General features: G+C 40.2%; 1 protein-coding gene across 2 annotated transcripts in view; it reads right to left on the bottom strand.

Annotated features, from left to right (window-relative positions):
* Positions 1-20,364, bottom strand: part of sorcs3a (sortilin related VPS10 domain containing receptor 3a) — a 232,158-nt gene that overhangs the window by 79,478 nt on the left and 132,316 nt on the right. For both annotated transcript variants that reach the window (XM_067499167.1, XM_067499169.1), the window contains exon 4: positions 14,500-14,658. In XM_067499167.1, coding sequence (XP_067355268.1) covers positions 14,500-14,658 — 159 coding nt within the window. The remainder of the gene's footprint in view (positions 1-14,499; positions 14,659-20,364) is intronic.

Genomic DNA, 20,364 nt, shown 5'->3' with positions numbered 1-20,364 from the left:
TCAGACCCTACCTCACGGAATATACAACCCAATTCATTGTACAGGCGCTGGTCGTATCTGCAACGCTTTGTTAATAGGGTTACCGGTATCCACAATCAAACCTTTGCAGATTATCTCATTTTTAATCAGCTAAAATGGACTCATGTCACATCACTCTTTAGACCTCTACACTGGCTTCCTGTAGCTGCTCGCTTCAGGTTCACAGCTCTCTCTCTTTTTTGCTGCCTTCAAAGCAACATACAAGTGAGGTCACTTGTATGTTGCTTTGGATAAAAGCGTCTCCTAAATGACTAAGTGTAAATGTAAATAAGAAATATGAACACTGATGTCTTTCAGGTCCTTTGACCCCTGACCTCCCTGGCCCCCTAGCCCTCAGCTAATATCCTCTAGTACTAGCCACTACTATCAAAAGTTGGTTATATTGTATATCTGTGCCTCTGCCATCACATACACTAAGTGTTTTTTTTTTGTTTCTCTATTTAAAAAATAATTTATGAATTTTTTGGCAACTTTATTTGGACTTCAACAACAAAGGCAATGGGCCTACTCATGCAGTAGCTAATAAAATGCCATTGATGCTGAATTATAGCACTTATATCACTCATTGGCCTAAAGCTCCAGATTTCTCTGTAATAATAAAATGTTATATAGTACAATGAGAAGAAGAAGTGATCCTGGTTGAAATCATTCTTGTATACAATGGAAAAAAGTAGCTGCCCAAGTAAACTGATTTACTGTGTATGATGTTATAATAACATTAGTTTACAGTGCGGCTATTTTCCATATCAGAGGTTTAAATGAAGAATCGTTCTGCATTCAGCAGACAAAAAGGTGTCAGTTTAGGATTACAATGCCACAGAATGATCCTGAAAGCAAAGCACTCAGGGATGTACACTCACCGCTTCTTATTTAATAAGGTTTAAATGAAAAAAAAAAGCTTATCTAAGGAGCATTCTTCAATTCCACAATCTATAGCCACAGACAACAATATCATCCATGTTAGAAATATTAAAAAATGGAAAAATGCTAATACATTTCATGGACATGCAAATGGAAATGACTGAAAGTAAGAAGTAAAAAAAGAGTAATCCTGAATAATTTCTTCTCCTTCTCTCTGTGAATACTTTATTGAGTCTGATGTCCCTGTTGCATTTCTGAGAGCGTTTAGCCAGGATACGATTCAGCTCGAAATAATTAACAGCATAAATTTGCATCATTAGGATGGATTAAGTCAAACAATGTTTGCTTATTGAAGCACTGAAGGGACTGCGCAGCTTTCATGGAGAGGCAGTTAGGCCGGTTCTGTTCTCATTTTAGGTGGGCTGTTGGCTTCCCATAGGAGCACATGAACGGGACTGTTCCTACTTTGTCTGGGGCGAGTTAGCAGACACATTATTTTAGCTGTGTCCTACGCTTGTGTTTGAGAACACACTGTATGGTTGTGTTTCCTTGCATGTACGCGTGAGTGTAAAAGAACGACAGTTGCAGGCAGCAGCTTTCCCAATTGACCTTTTTTCAGTCACAACCTCAGCAGCTAAAGAAACTTGTCCATTTTCTTTAAAAGAGTATTTTCCCTGTTTGCCAAGCCCACTCTCTAAAGCCTAAGACCCTGACAGACTTGGACAGCTTATCCAGATGTGCCTGCACCTGCTTTTCTATATCTTTCTAAGCATTTATAGAGAAATTAAAAAAAGCTATCAACAGAGTTTTGTTGCCCCTGAAATGGGGCAAAGTTAACTTTCATCTGCAGTCCCTTTGGCAGATCTTGTTAAAAACCCAATCAGAATAGCAGAAACATAGCAGGCAACATATAAATTATGATACAAAATCAGAAGCATAAGTGAATATAACTAAACTAAATATAACTAACTAAATAAACATTGTCAGTGGTGAAAACATTGAGCAGCTTTTAACAACACATATTTCATTCTTTCTGGGGCAAACATCAAAAAAGACAGACATGCCACACATTACAATGTTTTTACCAACTCAGATACATGGTTGGATTAAACAATATTATAATGATATGGCAAAATTTGGATGGAGTCCAGCAGCAATCTGTATAAGGCCACAACATTTAGGTTAATAATCAAAAACATTCCTTAAACATTTGTCACAAATTTACAATTAACCAAATTACCAACACCAGCTGAATCCTGGCCTCCTCAGTGCCCACGCATTTGCAAGCTTTGCCAGATAGATTGACAGATATTTTTGACAACTCTAAAGTACATTTTGCACTAAAAAGACAAACGTTGGCTGATCAGACTGACTTTCTCAGAAATTCTTCAGGTTTTGTTTTCCTTTTTACTCGTTCAGTCACTAGTGAGTGATATGTCTGTCCACCCAAGACCATGTTCAGTTAATGATATTGCATTACGATTTCACATTGATTTTAAAAAAGAACCAGCCTGGAGTGTCCTACATATTAACAAGGGAAATAGCTAGTGTAACTCGTACTGTAGGAAATATATAAATGGTAAATGTTCTGCACTTATATAGCGCTTTTCTAACTATTGGCACTCAAAGTGCTTTACACTGCTTCTTATTCACAATCACACTCATACAGCTGGCCAACACTCACCGGGAGCAACTAAGTTGGGGTTCAGCTCAAGGACACTTTGAGATGTGATCGGAGGAGTCGGGGATTGAACCAACAACTGTGAGATTGGTGGACAACCGCTCTACCTTCCTGCGCCACAGTCGCCCTACATGTATGTATATGGTATAAATAATAGGTTCCTATGCAACTTCTACCGAAACAATTACATATTTTTGAGGAAACATGTTTACTGGTACAATTGGGATCTGATACTTTTTAATGATTGCTTTTCAATATGTTGATTGACTAGATGTTTTAACGAAAAGCAGGTTACAAGATGGGGTGGTCGAGGAGGGTAGCTTACATTTAATGCCCAGGACTTTCACACCGCAACCCTTTAGAGTTAGTGGTTTGATTCCCACCTACTCCTGGCCATATGTCAAAGTGTCCTTGGACAACAGACAGATGGGCAACACACAGTTGTCCACAACAGCTTTCCAAATGGGATCATCATAGCTACCAGTATATCACTACCACGTGTGCACATCATACTATGTGTATTGTTTAACCATGTGAACACTGGCAGCTAGAAGCAAGAAGTAAAGAAATCGTAGACTAACCCCACATTTTTGTCACTATGTATGAGCACAGTCCAGATGAACTAGTTAAGGTGGACCTTTGCCTTTGTGGTTTTCAAAAATACTGTAACTATTTGTGAAAAGAAACATTGTAAAAAGAAACAAAACGTTTTTCAGGCTCACTTTACTGTACTTGTGATATGTAACATGGTTCAAGAGTTTAAGAGAAGAAAACATGATTTGCACTATGTTGCCATGGGAGAATGGCTTTGTGACCCCTTCAAACACATGAACAGATGTACAATTGAACCCTAATCTTGCCAAGGTGACAGCCATCCAACATGAACCTCCTGAAAGACTTCAGAACTTCTTCAGGGAACAAGTGCCAGCAACAACATTACCTCCGCTGAAAATGACTCTGTCAACTTAACTCAGTCATCACCATTAGTCAAGCGGAAGAGTAATTCAGCTCATCGCCATTACCCATAAGACAACAATATGGCATGGGGACGTCATTAGATACAGGAGGGGGGGGGTGATGGTGGTGGTGGAGGTGGGGGGGTCGGATGATGAAGAGCTCATGAAATGAAATTGGATTTAAACAAGTGCTGTGCCTGTCCTGGGGGCCTTACATGGATGCTCCTTAAATGGATAGGTGGAGGCGGCATAACGATGAGACACTCAGTTTCTCTACTGTTCAGATTTATAGGCTCTGAGATCTGTTACGATCATTAGGGGGGCTGTGAATAGAAAAGGGAAATGGGGTTAAAACTATATGAGCTTTAAAGAAGGTGAACTTTTTTTTTTTTTTCTGGCAACACAGCACTTTTGTAAAATAAATCTTTGATCTTCTCCTCCTTTATTTGTGTGATGGCTTTTTATAATGAAAGACTCCCTATAATTTCACACTCCAATTAGTAAATCATTAATGTTGTCCTTAAGTGCAAGTTTAGGGTAGTAACGAACGCACAGATTGAGGGAACCTAATGAAAAAAATATTTAATCCGATTCACCGTTTACTTGTATTTGACGTTAACCAAATAAATCAACATCAATTGTAACAATATTTAAAGGCATAAAAGAAGAACTACAGTTTGAAACAAAAATCGAATCATGGTTTTTGCATAATGCCTGCAAGTAGACCACGAGAAACTTGAGTCACTAAATTAGTTCTCTGGCAAGAGCTGTGCAAACATCAGCAAAATGTTACCATCACTAAAACTGAATGAATGGGAGTCATTAGACACTTGGAACATGTCGAATAATCCAAATCATGTCATTAACATAAATCAAAGGAAATGTGGGCTTTTATGTTACTGTACCTGGGGTGGATTAGTTTCTAAAAAAAACCTATCCTTTTACTGATGAATCCCGGTACCTTATGCTTACTTCAGTTTATTTGCTACTGTGCTTTATACTGCTTGAAAACCAAAAAAAATATTCCATATGCAGACTAAAGCACCGGAGGGTAAAACTGTTCTAGCACTTGTAACAAGAAGCGCAGTGAAGGGGGGGCCCGATGTCTTTTTGGACCTCATACGGATCCAATTTCTTTAATGTTACAGTAGATATATGCCAATACCTATCCAATACTTATATTTGGCCAGTATACAGTAAATGTTGATTTAAAATGTATCTGACACTGTGATATAACAGCTGTACAGTTCAATCAAATACATCTTATTTTTCAGTAGCTACCTAATCCAAAGACTGGAGGCCCTTCTCAAAAATACATTATAGTATAAGTTCATAAGCTTAAATCATTGATAAGAGCAACTGGAACAATGTGACTTGTGCAACTAATATGACTCTAGAGTTAAGATGTATCTCTTCGCTGGATTTTCTGGAGCTATAAAACCCTCCTCTTACTGTTGGAAAGTTACAGAAAGAGACTATCTAGTCTCTTTCCTCTTATTTTGGCTCAGTACTAGAGAGAACAGTTAAACCTGAAAGTTAAAAACAAATTTGCCTCTGCACATGCTTAAAAAATAGAGGGGTGGGATCTGTGTGTTGAGGTGGTATAGGATTGTGTAAGGGCCAGTGAGTGCCTGACCGATTTAGCAGTCTAATAGCAGTTGGGTAGAAGCTGTTCTCCAGTCTGGACATCCTGCATTTCACACTTCTATGTTGCAAGTGGTTACTATAGTAAGGAAGTACGTGTGTGCGGTTGTCAGTGTTTGGAGCATTTTGTTTTCATGTCATTTATTTTTTAACTTAACTTTACCCTGAACGTTACGTCTTCTTGCATGTCCCCAATCATATCCTTGGTCATGTCTTTGTTTAGGGTGAAATTGTTGTATTCACACCATTTTATCAGACTCCCCATCTCACTCCTATACATTGTTTCATCGCCGCAAGCAATAAGTCAAATAAATGTGGTGTTGTCAGCAAATTTCAGGATGGTGTTGTCCTTGAGAGGTGATGCAGTCATGTGTGAACAATCTGTAGGACACTGGGCTGAGAATGTATCCTTGTAGGGTGCCAGTGTTTATCACATTTGCTAATTTAATTGAGACCAAAGCTGCAAAAAGTACCAGGTTGACATGGACAGCACAGATCATATTTAAATTTACTCGATCAATATTAATACTTTATAAAATATTTTTATACTGCTTGTGTTGATGCCAATGTGTAACTTATTATCAGATATAGCCTCAATTAGAAGCCACGTGTAATGAGTGAGGGTGGTGTGAAAATGCTCATGCTGCTTTGTTTGCACTGTGCATATACATTATGCCAGATTTTCTGCTTTCCCTTCCTCTTACGTAGACTTACAATGTATGTTCTAGTTGTCCATTGACCGTAGTCTTTGCATTGTGTGACAAAACGTAACATGAGGCAATGGAGCAGTTGGTCTTCACGGTAGTTCCTTGATTTCAACTTGTTGTGTCTCTGCCTAGTCTCAGTCTCAGTGTGCAAAGTTTTCTTCCCCGCTAACATAAGTATTCATATTAAAATGGCACTGGGCATGAGCTGATGTCGCAATATGAAGGGCAAACCTAGAAAACAGAAGTCAAGAAAACTGTAAGGGAAATTTTCAAAATAGTGAGCTTAGATTGAGCAGAAATGCTTTCACAAGGTTTTTGTTTTGGAAATATCATCAGAAGGCATTTGAAGTATGAAGCAACAGTATACTGTAGTATGCAACAGTTACCTTGGTTGGTGGGTGTGTCATTTATTAGCTCTAACAGCACGCATGAAGCAAACGAACTGACCTTGACTGGTGTTGTATTTGTTCATAGTAAATCCATAGTTTTAGCTTGTGTTCCAGGAGCTTCCACATTGCAATGAGAACACAAATGAGATCAAAGCAAATCATACATTGTAATTAATTGTATACAGCTAACAAGAGTGACAAGAGCTTTGGGGTCCCGCGTTTTCATACACTGACATGCAATGGATGCTGCTGACTAAAACAAACCTCATTCGAATCAACGTCACAATTGCCTATAGTCGAAAGATGCGCACCTTAACTGCTCCCTGGGAGAGAACAGCTTAGAGTAGACCCTACAAATATATCACTGACAGCCACTGCAGAGACAAGAAGAGTGAACGATATAAATATTCACATCACCCCCTACAGAACAGAAATATGCAAAGCGTTAAAGTGTTTCCCTTACCTCTGTCAAAGTGATAAAAGGGAATGGGTTTGATGCTAAGAAGTGATTTTAACCTAGCGTGTCATATCAAGGCTTGGCTCGTCTGCAGCATCAGTGGAGCCAATGATGAGGGAATACACTGCAGGCCTGTTTGAAAACTGATAAACAAGCCAACAAACAGATCAACCGATATCTATTCATCTGTTGCAGCAGCAACAGAGGATGTCAGCGGAGCCTCTATAACAGATAGAAAATGAGTTATTTAATAAGAATTCAAGCATGATCCATCAATCTTCATTTGCTCTCATTTATTGGTTCATTTCCTTCCCTCTGTTCCTATGTCCCACCCTTCCTCTCTACTTAACGTACACACACACACACACACACACAAATCTGCTAACAGCCCCCTCACCTTCCACCCCTGTGCTTCTCTTCTCTGTGGAACTAAAAGTGGCAGACAGGCCCACATAGTCGGAGAAGTGGGGGTGGCCACGGTTATGGCAGTTACTGTACCAGTGATTTCTAAATACCTTCAGGGGCCACAGAGTGTTTACTGAGGGCAGTGAAGCTACAGTAGCCTCTACCTTTAAACTGCTCCTTAGGGAAAAATAAAACTCCACTGTGGCTTCGGCTGCAGCAAAAGATTCCGCCATGCAATGCTAGAGCATAAGGTCCAACCACATTTTAACGAAGGTTTGGCTAAGTATTTGCCAAATCTAGAACTGCCAAAGCAGCATGGGCAGGTTAATTACTTAGAGTTATGATTAAGCTGCCAGCAGGAAGTGGACCGTTGGATCTGATAACTGGTCGTACCTCCCTTGACAGATCCCTGCCGCAGTTTCCTCCCACAGTCCAAAGACGTGTGTGTTAGATTAATTGGTGACTTTAAATTGTGATTTGTGAGGCTGAATGGTTGTCGGACTGTGTATGTCTCTCTGTGTTGGCCCGGATATAGACTGAAGACCTGTCCAGGGTGTTCCCTGCTTCTTTCCCAATGACATCTGCGGTAGTCCTCCGTGACCCTGAACAGTATAAACGGTTTATATTATAGATTTGATGGAGACTGAGCCTGAATTACTGGAAAAGAACCTGTTGTTGCACAATTGAGGATGTTTCAGAACAGTCTTAGTTTTCTAGAAAAGAAATCATTTTTAAATGTCAGGGGAGACAGCTAGGTTAGCTTTGGCGCAGATAAGCAAGTAACAGGAAAAGAAAACGTTAATGGCTGTGCTTATTTTAAAAGTTTATCAGATAGGAACATTCTGCCTCGCTCCACAGCCAGCTGAAATGAACTCCTTGTGTATACCCAGTACTACTCTGTACACCTCCAGTGTAGCAGCTGGGCAGGGGTTTGGTCTTATCCTTGTGCCTTTTTTGCCCAGTTAGATGTAACAAAGTTGGATGACATTTGCCAGCAAACACAACCGCTTCTACCACAAATTTCGGATACTGTAAAGAACTTAAAGAGAGCAATTTTTGCTGTGATGATAAGTGTTCGTATTAAAAAATGCCAAACTTCTGAATAGTAAGTAAGTAACAACGTTTACTTTCCTGTATAATCAATGAGCTCCTGTATATTCCAGCAATAAAGCACAATGTTTATTGAGAGGTACAAAGTAAGAGAAAACTTCATTCATTTTAGTGCTGTTCATGCACTCCACCATCAGCTTGGCAGCACACCTCCATCTGCTGTTTTGACAACGCAGTGACAGTACATATCTGCTATTCCATTAGAACAAGTTACTCCATCTGTTCTGCCTGCCTCTCCTTGCCATGTAGCTGTCACTGCTTTACTGTATCCATAATTTCCCTTTGATTTCAGGGCTCCTTTCCCTCGTTTCATTGTGCCAGACGCAACAAAACCACAATCAAACATTTCCTGATGAATCAAGCCATGCTTGACCTGGCACCATCTCTTTCGATCTTTTTTTTTTCTTATTCAAGTTTGTATTGTAAGGCATTCATATGTGCCTACTCACTAGCACAGATGCACCTCCCACACAGATTGTCCCTTTAAGTTTTTTTTTTCTTAGTTGGTTTTACTTTCTCTTGTTTGATAGTAAAAATATAGTTTGTTAAAGTTGATTAAGACCCAGGCAAATCTGCCGATCTTTTTTTTCTTCTCAGTACTGAGCAAACTTTCTTTACTGACTAGAATGAACCTGCTGACTTTATAATCATTTAGTAATAATCTATTGCATTATTACTGTTTTGCTCAGAACCATTTATCATTGAAGTAGGGATATTATTCAATCAGTTTCATGATGCCAGCGCAGTGCCATTAAGAGCTTTGGTTGACTCCCATCAGTATTCCAATTCACACACAGTAATATAGCTGCTGTAGCCACTGAGACACCAGCTCCCTGGTACAGCAGCCTCAGCCTTAATTGATTGCTGCTCCTCCAGTGGAAACACAAACACACACAAATTAAATGTTTGTCTGGACCTAGGGTTTGTTGTAGGCTAATGCAATTGTGGTGCAGTGCGAATACATACTAAATTTTCATGTGGATGACTCTTTAGAGCTGAACCATGAAAGGTTCTGTGCTCGTTAAACTCAACACACACCGAAGGGTTTTTTGTTTCTTGGGAAGTGGGATTTCAATGTGACAGTGCTTAACAAGTGTTTAGGAGGCCTGGTGGCTCAGTGGTCGGGATGCAGAAGGCTGTGGGTTGGAATCCCACCCTGCCAGGTGTGGCCCCGCCCAGCCACCAAGGGCCTCTTTGTTGCCGGTCCCGAGCCCGGATAAAAATGGGAGGGTTGCAGCAGGAAGGCCATCTGCCATAACAGTCCCTGACTGTTATTGTTTTTACCCCAATGTGACTACACTGACTACAGGGCCACAGTTTCTACATACAGCCCTCGTTCTGTGCAAAAAAATGCGCTTCAAAGCCACCACTGTCTCTGCATACGTACTGCCTCACAACACTGCTCATGGTAACAAAATGTTTACATTACAAACTGCTTCAGTTTTGGGGTCTGACAAAAGATGCTGTCATGCTGAATTCGGGTACTGCAGAGACTTTGAACATTTTCCTTTTTATCTGTCTCTCACAAGTCCTCCATGCTGCGGCCCAGCAAAGGGAATGCAGAGGATCATAATGATAGCAATACAGATAATAATGATTAATGACAAATAGTACCTAAAAAAGAAATTCAGTCTATTATGGTTCAGAAAACCACATGAGGAAAAAAAACTCATTGCAAACAATGTTTAATCACAGTGTACAGCACTTTACTCTTGTCTCTGATGCAATTATTGGACGAGTTAATCACTACACAGTCCATTACAGAGTCATGGCCTTGTCTTTCCAGTTTGCTGAAGCATAAACGACTAATATTGACTGTTGCGATAGAAACCTTCTGTTCATAAATTACAATTTCAAGTGGAAATGACTTGGAAAAGAAGGCAAATGCTTACCTTCTTACATTTCTTTTTAGATAACAGTGTCACTCACCTGCGAGAAAATATCTGCCAACACGCAATCAGAAAATATTGTTGATTTTGTGTCAAAGGTTTCTCATGAAAACATGAGACAATTAGAGAAACGGCCTGTTCGTGCCTGCGCTTTTGTTTAAAAGAAAAGAAAAAAACTATGATTTTAGGCAAGACGCCCGAACACCCAGTCTTCTGGGAGCTGAGGCAGTTCACAGGGAATAGAATAAGACAACTCCTATTTATTCTATGTGTGGAGCTTCTTCCCTCTACTGTTCTTCTGTGTCGGGCTGTTTGCATAACTCACTCACTTGGCAGCAGCAACATTGGCCTTATTCTCAGAAGCCAACTTGGGACTACATCAATGAGTAATTGTCTCCACAAACCCTCACAGTCAAGAGATAAGAGCCTGGAAAGGTCACTAAGAGTTCTGGATCTGAAAATACCTTCACTTACTTGAGGAGGGCAATGACCTGAATGTTAATTTTCTCCTTTTTTTTTAATGTCATGAAAGAGAATCAGGAATTACAACAAATACTTCACTCCAACCCATTTTGTGCTGACATGGATTCTGATGTCTCACTAAAGAGTTTCACTCCTGGTTCAAAGTTAAGTCCTCAGGGCCACACTTAACCACGGTTAAGCACCAACTTTCAGCTGATTAAATTCAGAGTGGCCCAGTCTGAAAACTATTAGCCGGTTACAAGCTGAACATTAGCATATTAAAGCTTCTCGCTGCTGGCTCGACAGTGGAAAATCAGGTCAAATTAGGCACCGATAATATTGTGTAAACCTCTTTTTTAATTAAATAGATGAAGAGCACATTTTTTATTTGCAACAACAGCCTTAGGGACGTATGTAGATGACACATTCAAGAGGGAAATGAGAATGGGGTAATCGTACCTCTTTACTGTTATTATGAGGATATGACTTGTCTAATCACTAGTACACCTTGGTACCCAAGCAAAAGATGGTAATCTCCAATAATTGCACTGAACCCTAATGTTGAGCTACCAAATCCAAGCTTCAGCTGCTTCAACCTACGTGAAGATGCATATCACACCATCATGGCTGAGATGTATTCAATCGGTGAGGTCAATAGCTATTTCCATCATTGATTTTGTAATTGCGTTTCATAGGCGAGGCAGGCGCACCTCATATTTTGTATGTGCAGTAATAATGTAAGTAGCTAATGTTTCTTTATGTAATAATTGGAAAGACCATTTTAGAATAATATAACTGAGCTACGATCACTCTATCAGAATAATTTGATGTTTTGCTTCAGTCACAGTTCTGGGCTGTCAGAGGTTTGAATTTGATTTTGTCTTCAAAGTTATTCGCAGGCTACAATAGCAGCAGCAGGATATTTATGATGAGATATAATGCTGCACGGAGCAAAGTACTGGAGTTCCAACTGCACTTCTTAATTCAGCCACTTTTTAAATATACATAACGGTAAACATTAGGACTCTCAATTGAATATAATTAATATTGTGATTAATTGCATTATTGGTTTATCATGATTAATCACACCTGCTGTATTTATTTGTAATTTATTGAAAAGGGGCACTTTTGAAGTGTAAATCCCCCTATCAACAGATGAATCGTTAAAAACTGATGGTTTTGACTTGGTGAAGCTAAATTTCTGCAACAGCAAAGTTACAGACTCAATGTCTCAATTGATTTAAATGTAAAATCTTCAGAAAATAAATAACAGTCATCATATTAATAACTGGGTGCAAGTTAAAAAGAATGAAGAATATACAAAAGAGTCACCATCACTGATTCTCTGTAAACTCTTATGTCATTGTCTGCTCAGCAGTTACCGCTAGTGGATGGAGGGTGGCTGGTTTGTGGCGGATGCTGCTGTCTGTGAGAGAGTCCACCAGAACTTACTTGGTTATTAGGGTTATGGGCAAAGTTAGGATAAACAGTTAGCCACTACGACCTGCCACCATAACAATTACAGTAGACCATGCCATTAATTCGGCAAGTCTCTTAAACTCTACTGGGGCAATGGAACAACATCCCAGTAAATTGATTTCAGTGTTTTGATGATGGTGGTGGTGAGTGTTGTCTAACATGTTGATCTAAAGTCTCCCATAGGTGTTCAACTCTGTAAAAATCTGCAAAGCAAATTCCATAGCAGACAGTTTAATATAAATTTAATTGCTGAAATGTAGCATGCAGCACACCTGTTTATATTTCTCTACTTATTTATTGAGGATTTTCCTTTACTTCGTCTTTTTTCTTCACCTATGTTGCAAAATTATATCACAGAGACTTCTCTGCCAATAAAAACTGTGACATTGGTTCAGGCATTGATGACCTTTACAAAGCTTTGTCATTGAAAGGTTGGATAACAGCCACCACTGTTCACCAATCATCACCATCCAGCAACACATCCCCCTGTACAGGGCAATCGCTTTGCCTCTCAGGTCAAACTCATTGACCTTAATGCTGGATACAATCTTAGAGCACCTTGTGAAGATGGTGTGCAGAGCTGTGTGACAAAGCTAAGTGAAGGTGACACCATGATGAAGAAGACGGGTAAAGAAGGAAAACCACTTTAAAGGATTAATTTTTTTTTGGCTAAGATAGTACATACCTCTACTACTGAAAAGGAATATAAACACAAAAAGAAACCATCCAATATCCAAACAGCTCATCCTCTTTGAGGGACGATGGGCTTCTGGCTGTCTCGTGATGAGACACGAGTACACCAGTGTGTCAAATAACTGCAGCTGTTTCTACTTGGTAAGCCAACATAAAACAAGGGGAACAATACTGTTGGCACCTTTACAGCGCATACAACATTATGTACATTTTGACGTTATCAAGTCAAGCGATTTAGATGTTTTGATGCCATTCAATGGCAGTTAATTGTGAAACTGATCCACCCCTGATCACCTTCCTACTTAGACCTTGTCAAATCTAAATTGCTTCAACAAATCGATCTCTGTCACCTGGCTGCTAGATAAAGCCACTTTCTTACAGATTTTGATATGATAATTAGGCCAGCCAGTAGGCAGCAAGTTGACCTGTCAGCACATAACTATGGTTTAGAGAGAAATTAAAAAATTACTCAATGCAACTAAAGTGCAATCATCATTTCTTGTAATCGCTGACTGGATTATGCTCAGACAAAAGCGGAATTTTGCTCTGCATGGTTGGATACTTTGGTAGAAACAAAACACATTGTCTGCAATCATTTTAGTAATGTGTTCAGTATCAGTGTATGTTGGATGTGTCATTTACATTAAGACATCCTCACTAGGGCCACAGAAAACTTAATCTGATTGCAGATGCAGTGCAGAACAGGAATAGTCTATTCACACAAGTGTGATTCAAATGTTGAAGCTACAATTGTAGCTGTGACTCCAAATCCGTCCACTCTACTGCATTCAGCTCTCCCTCTACTGTTATGCTATACATTTCTAAAGTCTGCTACACTCTGCACAGCTGTAAAGGTATTAGTCATAATCAAATTACCATAAATAAAAAGATGAAAAAAATAAAAAATAAAAAAGTTTTTTATTCACTGATTGGTTATAAAGCATTGCCTCACTTATAAAGGGAACATCTCTCCACTGCTGCCAGTGCTGCTCAGTGTGTCTTCAAAAGAAGATACATTTTGAAGCATATTTATACAAAAATGTATCAACCTTGCCTAAAATGATTTACAATAAAATAATGGAAATTATAGATTTCTGGAAAGGAGCTTGTAAACAGCCATTAAATATGGCGCTGAATATGACTGAACATTAAACCTTCAGTGCATTCACAATAAAATACTAGCCTGAGAGATTTTGGGGAAATTTATTCCCATAGAATAATCCACTCATTGTGTAGAAATGACCAGATTTCAGTGATAGTCCTGAATGCTGCTGCACACAGGTCCTTATGCCCCATTACTCTTGACTGGCTTTAATGTGAAGCAGTGGAGAAAATCATTAGCAACAGTAATTTAACAGTGCAAATGGCCTCAGATCAGAAGACCAGAAGGTTTCCTATTAAAATATGACAATATATATCTAATATTAGGCAGACGTAGACATAAAAGACTGTCTCTAATGATAGCATGTCTCATATAAAGGCCTGGCTCGATCTTCATTTCTAGTAAATAAAGGCTCACACCACTATTTTAAAGTTCCTGTTTTTCAAGATTCATATTCAGATTGAATGAATGCTCTACTATCAGGCAATTAACTAAACTGATGAAAACTGCAAGCCCTAGGAAACATGTGCTTTGATTAACACAAAGATTGAGATGGCGCTACATAAATCACGTGCAGATAATTGTGTCGAGGACAGAAAAGAGATGACATTAAGTGCACTCTCACCTTCTGGTCGTGGCTGTAGGCTAAGGCCCAATCCTCTTCAGTGGGGTGGAATAAAAGGCTAAGGATGTAGAAAGTGAGGCGATACTTCTGGTAACTTGCCCCCTCGTCAGAGCTGATGAGCACGCTGCTCTCAAACTCCGGATCCGTCAACACCATAATCTGGGAGCAAGGGAGACAAGAGATGGAGGGGAGGAGGAAGAGGAGGGATGTGCGCACACGTGGGATTTTAAAGATAAAAAAAAAATGGATTTGAAGGGGTAAAGTTTTGAGTAAAGAAGTGGAAAGATAGGGAGAAGAGAGAAAGTGGAAGAGAGATGTTAAAGGCAGGAGCGGTGTCAGCAGAAAAGACCTGGTTTCTGGCACACGTCAGGCTTATGCTTGGCAAACAACTGCGCTGTATTTCCAACTTTATTTTATGAGTGTGACTCTCGCTTCTGTTGCCATGGCTCTGTGGCTCTTCCTGTGCACTCTGAGGTGAAAAATTGTAGATTTCATCATCCTGCTCCAAAATAAGATCAACGTTGTCCACAGCAACATGACTATATAAAACAGTGGATAAACCAATACAGACGGAAAAGTACAGCTGAAGCACAAAAGCTCAGGAAATGATTTGTTCTAATATAACCTCTATATCACCTATAATAAAGGAAGATGGAGTAATCAAGGTGCAGCTATGTGCTTTAAAAACATGGGATCGAGCAGCCATGCACAGATCCACATATACAGTATGTTATTTTCTTCATCAGCTAGTCTTTTAGCATTCCATTTCTTGCTTTTCTCCTTTCAATAAAAGTCTAATTTCAAATTTAACAGTGCCACAGTGGTAGAAGTCCTAATTTCATGCTTGGAATATTTCTGCTAGAGCTATCACCGTTATTATAGACTTCAATGAGAACAGGAATTCCACAATGCATATTTTTTTTCGGCTAATGACATTTAGAGTCTTGTGGCAGCAGATAAAATGGTCAGAGGAATTCCTCCATGGCTGAAGAAGCCGTGTCTGAATAGTTATGTGATATAGTTTACGAAAATCCTATTCTTTAATCAGACAATCCTGCTGAAAACATGTTTTCATGTTACAAAGTTAGTAAAAAAAACAAAAAACATTACCACTACGCTTAAGGATGTGGTGCAATTTTCTATCACTTCATATTTCATAAACAATTGTAACTATACCATACAATATTAGCTGCTTTTCTAGGGGGACATATTATTTTCATTTAATAAAAATATATGTTTATTCATGCATATGTGCACAGAACCAAATGTTCTGTACAGTGGTGCAACATCAAAACATGGAAACATAGAAACATAGAAAAATTTGAAAAATAAAAAACTCACCTAAAAATGCCTTAAATTAAAAAACCTTTTGTTTTTTTTTTATAAAATATAAAATGCTTAAGTAAAAAGTTTACCTCAAATGTAAAACCAGTTTATCTAATAAGCACTTTGCCACTGCTGTCTTAAATATTTGAAAGTATCCTTCAAATTTAAAATGCAACCGCAAGGGGGCACAAGCCGGTGTCTTCTTGTGCCATTCCCACATCTGGGTAAATGCAGAGGGTTGTGTCAGGAAAGGCATCCGACGTAAAACACATGCCAAATTAAAAATGCGAATCGTGAAAATGACTTCCATGCCGGATCGGTTGAGGCCCGGGTTATCAACGACCGCCACCGGTGCTGTTGACCTACAAGGTACCGGTGGAAATTGGACTAGTGTTGGTCGAAGTGAAAGATGGAGAGGTGGAAGGTGTGTTCGTAGGCAGAGAGAGAAGAGGAAAGCTAAGAATGTAGGACTGAGAGTAGGGACTTTAAATGTTGGGAAAGGGAAAGCTGAGAGTTGATTGACATGATGCAGAGAAGGAAGGTGGACATACTGTGTGTTCAGGAGACCAGGTGGAAAGGTAACAAGACTAGAAGCTTAGGAGCAGGGTTCAAGTTGTTCTACCATGGGTCAGATAGGAACAGAAATGGAGTAAGAGTTATCCTGAAAGAGGAGAACGTTTGTGAAGAATGTTCTAGAGGTTAAAAGAGTATCAAACAGGTTGATGAGTCTGAAGCTGGAAATTGAAAGGGTGATGTTCGTTGTTGTTAGTGGTTATGCCCCACAGGTAGGAGGATGTGAGTTAGAAGAGAAGGAGAAATTCTGGACTGAGTTAGATGAGGCGATGCAGAGCATCCCCAGAGGTGAGAGAGTGGTGATTTGGGCAGATTTCAACGGACATGTAGGTGAAGGGAACAGTAGTGGTAAAAATTTCATGGACAGGAATGCAGAAGGACAAATGATTGTAGACTTAGCAAAAAAGATGGAAATGGCTGTAGTGAACACTGTCTTCCAGAAGGGGCAGAAACATAGGGTGACGTATAAGAGCTGAGGTAGAAGCATGTGATCAGGGAGACAGGTAGGAGGGTACTCGGTGTCTCATCTGGAAAGAGTAAAGTGTACAAGGAGACTTGGTGGTGGAACGAGGAAGTTCAGGAGTGTATACAGAGAAAGAGGTTAGCTAAGAAGAAGTGGAACACTGAGAGGACTGAAGAGATTAGACAGGGGTACAGGGAAATGCAGCGTAAGGTGAAGGTAGAGGTGGCAAAGGCCAAACAAAGAGCATATGAGGACTTGTATGTTAGGTTGGACACTAAAGAGGGAGAAGTGGAATTGTACAGCTTGGCCAGACAAAGAGATAGAGATGGGAAAGATGTGCAGCAGGTTATGGTGATTAAAGATAAGGATGGAAATGTATTGACAGGTGCCAGGAGTGTGATGGGAAGATGGAAAGAGAACTTTGAAGAGTTGATGAATGAAGAAAATGAAAGGGAACAAAGAGTAGAAGAGGTGACTGGTGTGAAGCAGGAAGTAGCAAACATTAGTAAGAGTGAAGAGGATGAAGAGTGGAAAGGTCTGGTCCTGATGACATACCTGTGGAGGTATGGGAGTGTCTAGGAGAGGTGGCAGTAGAGTTTCTGACTAGTTTGTTTAACAAGATCTTGGAGAGTGAGAGGATGCTGAGGACTGGAGGAGAAGTGTACTGGTGCCCATTTTTAAGAACAAGGGAGATGTACAGAGCTGTGGCAACTACAGAGGAATAAAGCTGATGAGCCAAACAATGAAGTTGTGGGAAAGAGTAGAGGAAGCTCAGCTAAGGGCAGAGGTGAACCTTTGTGAGCAACCAATAGTTTCATGCCTAGAAAGAGTCCAACAGATGCAGTATTTGCTTTGAGGATGCTGATGGAGAAGTACAGAGAAGGTCAGAGGGAGTTGCATTGTGTCTTCGTAGATTTAGAGAAATCGTATGACAGGGTGCAGAGAGAGGAGCTGTGGTATTGTATGAGGACGTCTGGAGTGGCAGAGAAGTATGTTAGAGTGGTGCAGGACATGTATAAGAGCTGTAAGACCGTGGTGAGGTGCTGTAGGTGTGACAGAGGAGTTCAAGGTGGAGGTGGGTCTGCATCAAGGATCAGCTCTGAGCTCCTTCTTGTTTGCTCTGGTGATGGACAGACTGACAGATGAGCTTAGACAGGAATCTCTGTGGACTATGATGTTTGCAGATGACATTGTGATTAATAGTGAGAGCAGGGAGCAGGTGGAGGAAAATCTAGAGAGGTGGAGGTCTGCTCTGGAAAACAGAGGATTGAAGCTTAGCCGCAGTAAGACAGAATACATGTGTGTCAATGAGAGGAACCCAGGTGGAACAGTGAGGTTACAGGGAGCAGAGGTGAAGAAGGTGCAGGACTTTAAGAACTTAGGGTCAACGGTTCAGAGCAACAGAGAGTGTGGAAAAGAAGTGAAGAGACGAGTGCAGGCAGGTTGGAACGGGTGGAGAAAAGTGTCAGGTGTGTTGTGTGATAAAAGAGTATCAGCAAGAATGAAAGGAAAGATGTTCAAGACGGTGGTGAGACCAGAGATGTTGTTCGGTTTAGAGACAGTGGCACTGAAGAAAAGACAGGAGGCAGAGCTGGAGGTAGCAGAGCTTAAGATGTTGAGGTTCTCTTGACGAGGAGAGTGACGAGGATGGACAGGATCAGGAATGAGGACTTCAGAGGGACAACTCATGTTAGATGTTTCGGAGATAAAGTCAGAGAGAACAGATTGAGGTGGTTTGGACATGTTCAGAGGAGAAACTGTGAATATATCTGTAGAAGGATGCTGAGGTTGGAGCTGCCAGGCAGGAGGTCTAGAGGAAGAACAAAGAGGAGATTTATGGATGTATTGAGGGAGGACATGAAGTTAGTTGGTGTGAGAGAAGAGGATGCACAGGACAGGGTTAGATGGAGGCACATGATTCGCTGTGGTGACTCCTGAAAAGGAACAGCCCAAAGGAAAAGAAGAAGATCCTTCAAATTTAAAAGCATGCAAGCTAATGTGGCTAATGCTAGCAAGCAATGTAAACACTAAAATGCACACATTTAGTGGAAGTACTGATGTCATGTCACATGACCAGTGTCCCTGAGAGTCTTAAATCTCACATTGTGAAACTCAACCCTTGCAGAATTCTCTCCACAATAAAATTTGTTTTGGAGAATATCTTAGTATTAACAGCAGGAGTATGGTTAGTTGCATACTGTAGATGTATGAATGTCTGATGTTTTGTTAAGATAAAAAAGGAACATGTTTCTGGGGGTGACTGTAGCTTAGCTGGTAAGGTAGTTGTCCACAGACCACAGGGTCAGTGGTTCAATCCACTGTCCCGGCTACGTTTCAGAGTGTCCCTGGGGAAGACACTTGAGCAGGTTGCTCCCAGTGGGTCAGGTGAGCACCTTGCTATGAATGAGGAGCAACCGCTTTGAATAAAAGTGCTATATAAGTGGCCATTTACTGCTTGCTGTAGCAAAGTGTGTTCTATAGCATATAGTATTAATAATAATCATATTTTAAACTTCTGTGCTGCTTTAAATGTTCATCTTTTATTTTTTTTTCCTCTCAGTATGGTCTGAACTACAACACTGCTACACGCACCATGTAGTGGAACGGTGGGTAGTGAGCCCACTCTTGGCCCAGATGGCTGTGTTTTCTCTCGTCAATTCAATTTCAATTGAAAAAACAGCAGCACATTTGTCACTGACAGAAATGCTAGTCCTCTTTCCAGAGCTCTAACCAGGAACCATCCCTGGTGGTGATTTAGATAAATTGTTTTTCATTAAGCACCAATAAACAGGCAGCACATTCTCAACCTGGATTTCTCATTGGCCCAGGCTCACTGAGCTTGCCATTCATTACCTGTCACTATGTAAAGCCAAGGCCTCCTGATATGTGCCAGTATCTTTGGGCCTTGTCAGATGTAATTTACAGTTTTTAAGCAGTAATCATATTCTCTAATATCCTAGTATCAGAGTCTATTATAAATAGGGAATTACATTTCACCGCGCCTTAGTTTGAGTCAACTCTCCGGACTTTCAGTTGAATAGAAAGGTAGAAATGCGTTGGAGAGGTGTTTGAACATACTGTACATTTCATATTAAAATCTACCCTTGCTCTCTATTCAAGCCTCGCACTGAGTGATGAATGTTATGTTTCCTCTCCTGTGCTCTCCATGTTCAACTGCAGTGCTTTTAGCTCATCTTTTCTCAAGCCTTGATTTTGCGACACTCACAATGCGCTCTTTTAATACCGGGAACAGGGCCTAAAAAGTATTGTCCCATTCACATTACTCACTTACTGTGTAAGCCGTGTAAGTGTGAAAACATCCACATTATTTCCCAAGCTTACACATTATCGTAACAAGCCAGTTTCTGCCTGTCGCCTCTGCGATTAGCAAGAACCCACAGCCAATTCAAAGCCAATACAAAGGTGGGAATCTGGAGCAGGGGCCAATTTCTCTGCTGCCTACTAAAACAATCACCCTCAAACAATAATTACTCACTTCCAAA

The sequence above is a fragment of the Channa argus genome, chromosome 3, assembly GCF_033026475.1.
Source record: "Channa argus isolate prfri chromosome 3, Channa argus male v1.0, whole genome shotgun sequence".
Taxonomy (NCBI): domain Eukaryota; kingdom Metazoa; phylum Chordata; class Actinopteri; order Anabantiformes; family Channidae; genus Channa; species Channa argus.
Note: the sequence above shows the minus strand (reverse complement) of the source record. Positions and strands in the feature narration are given on the sequence as shown.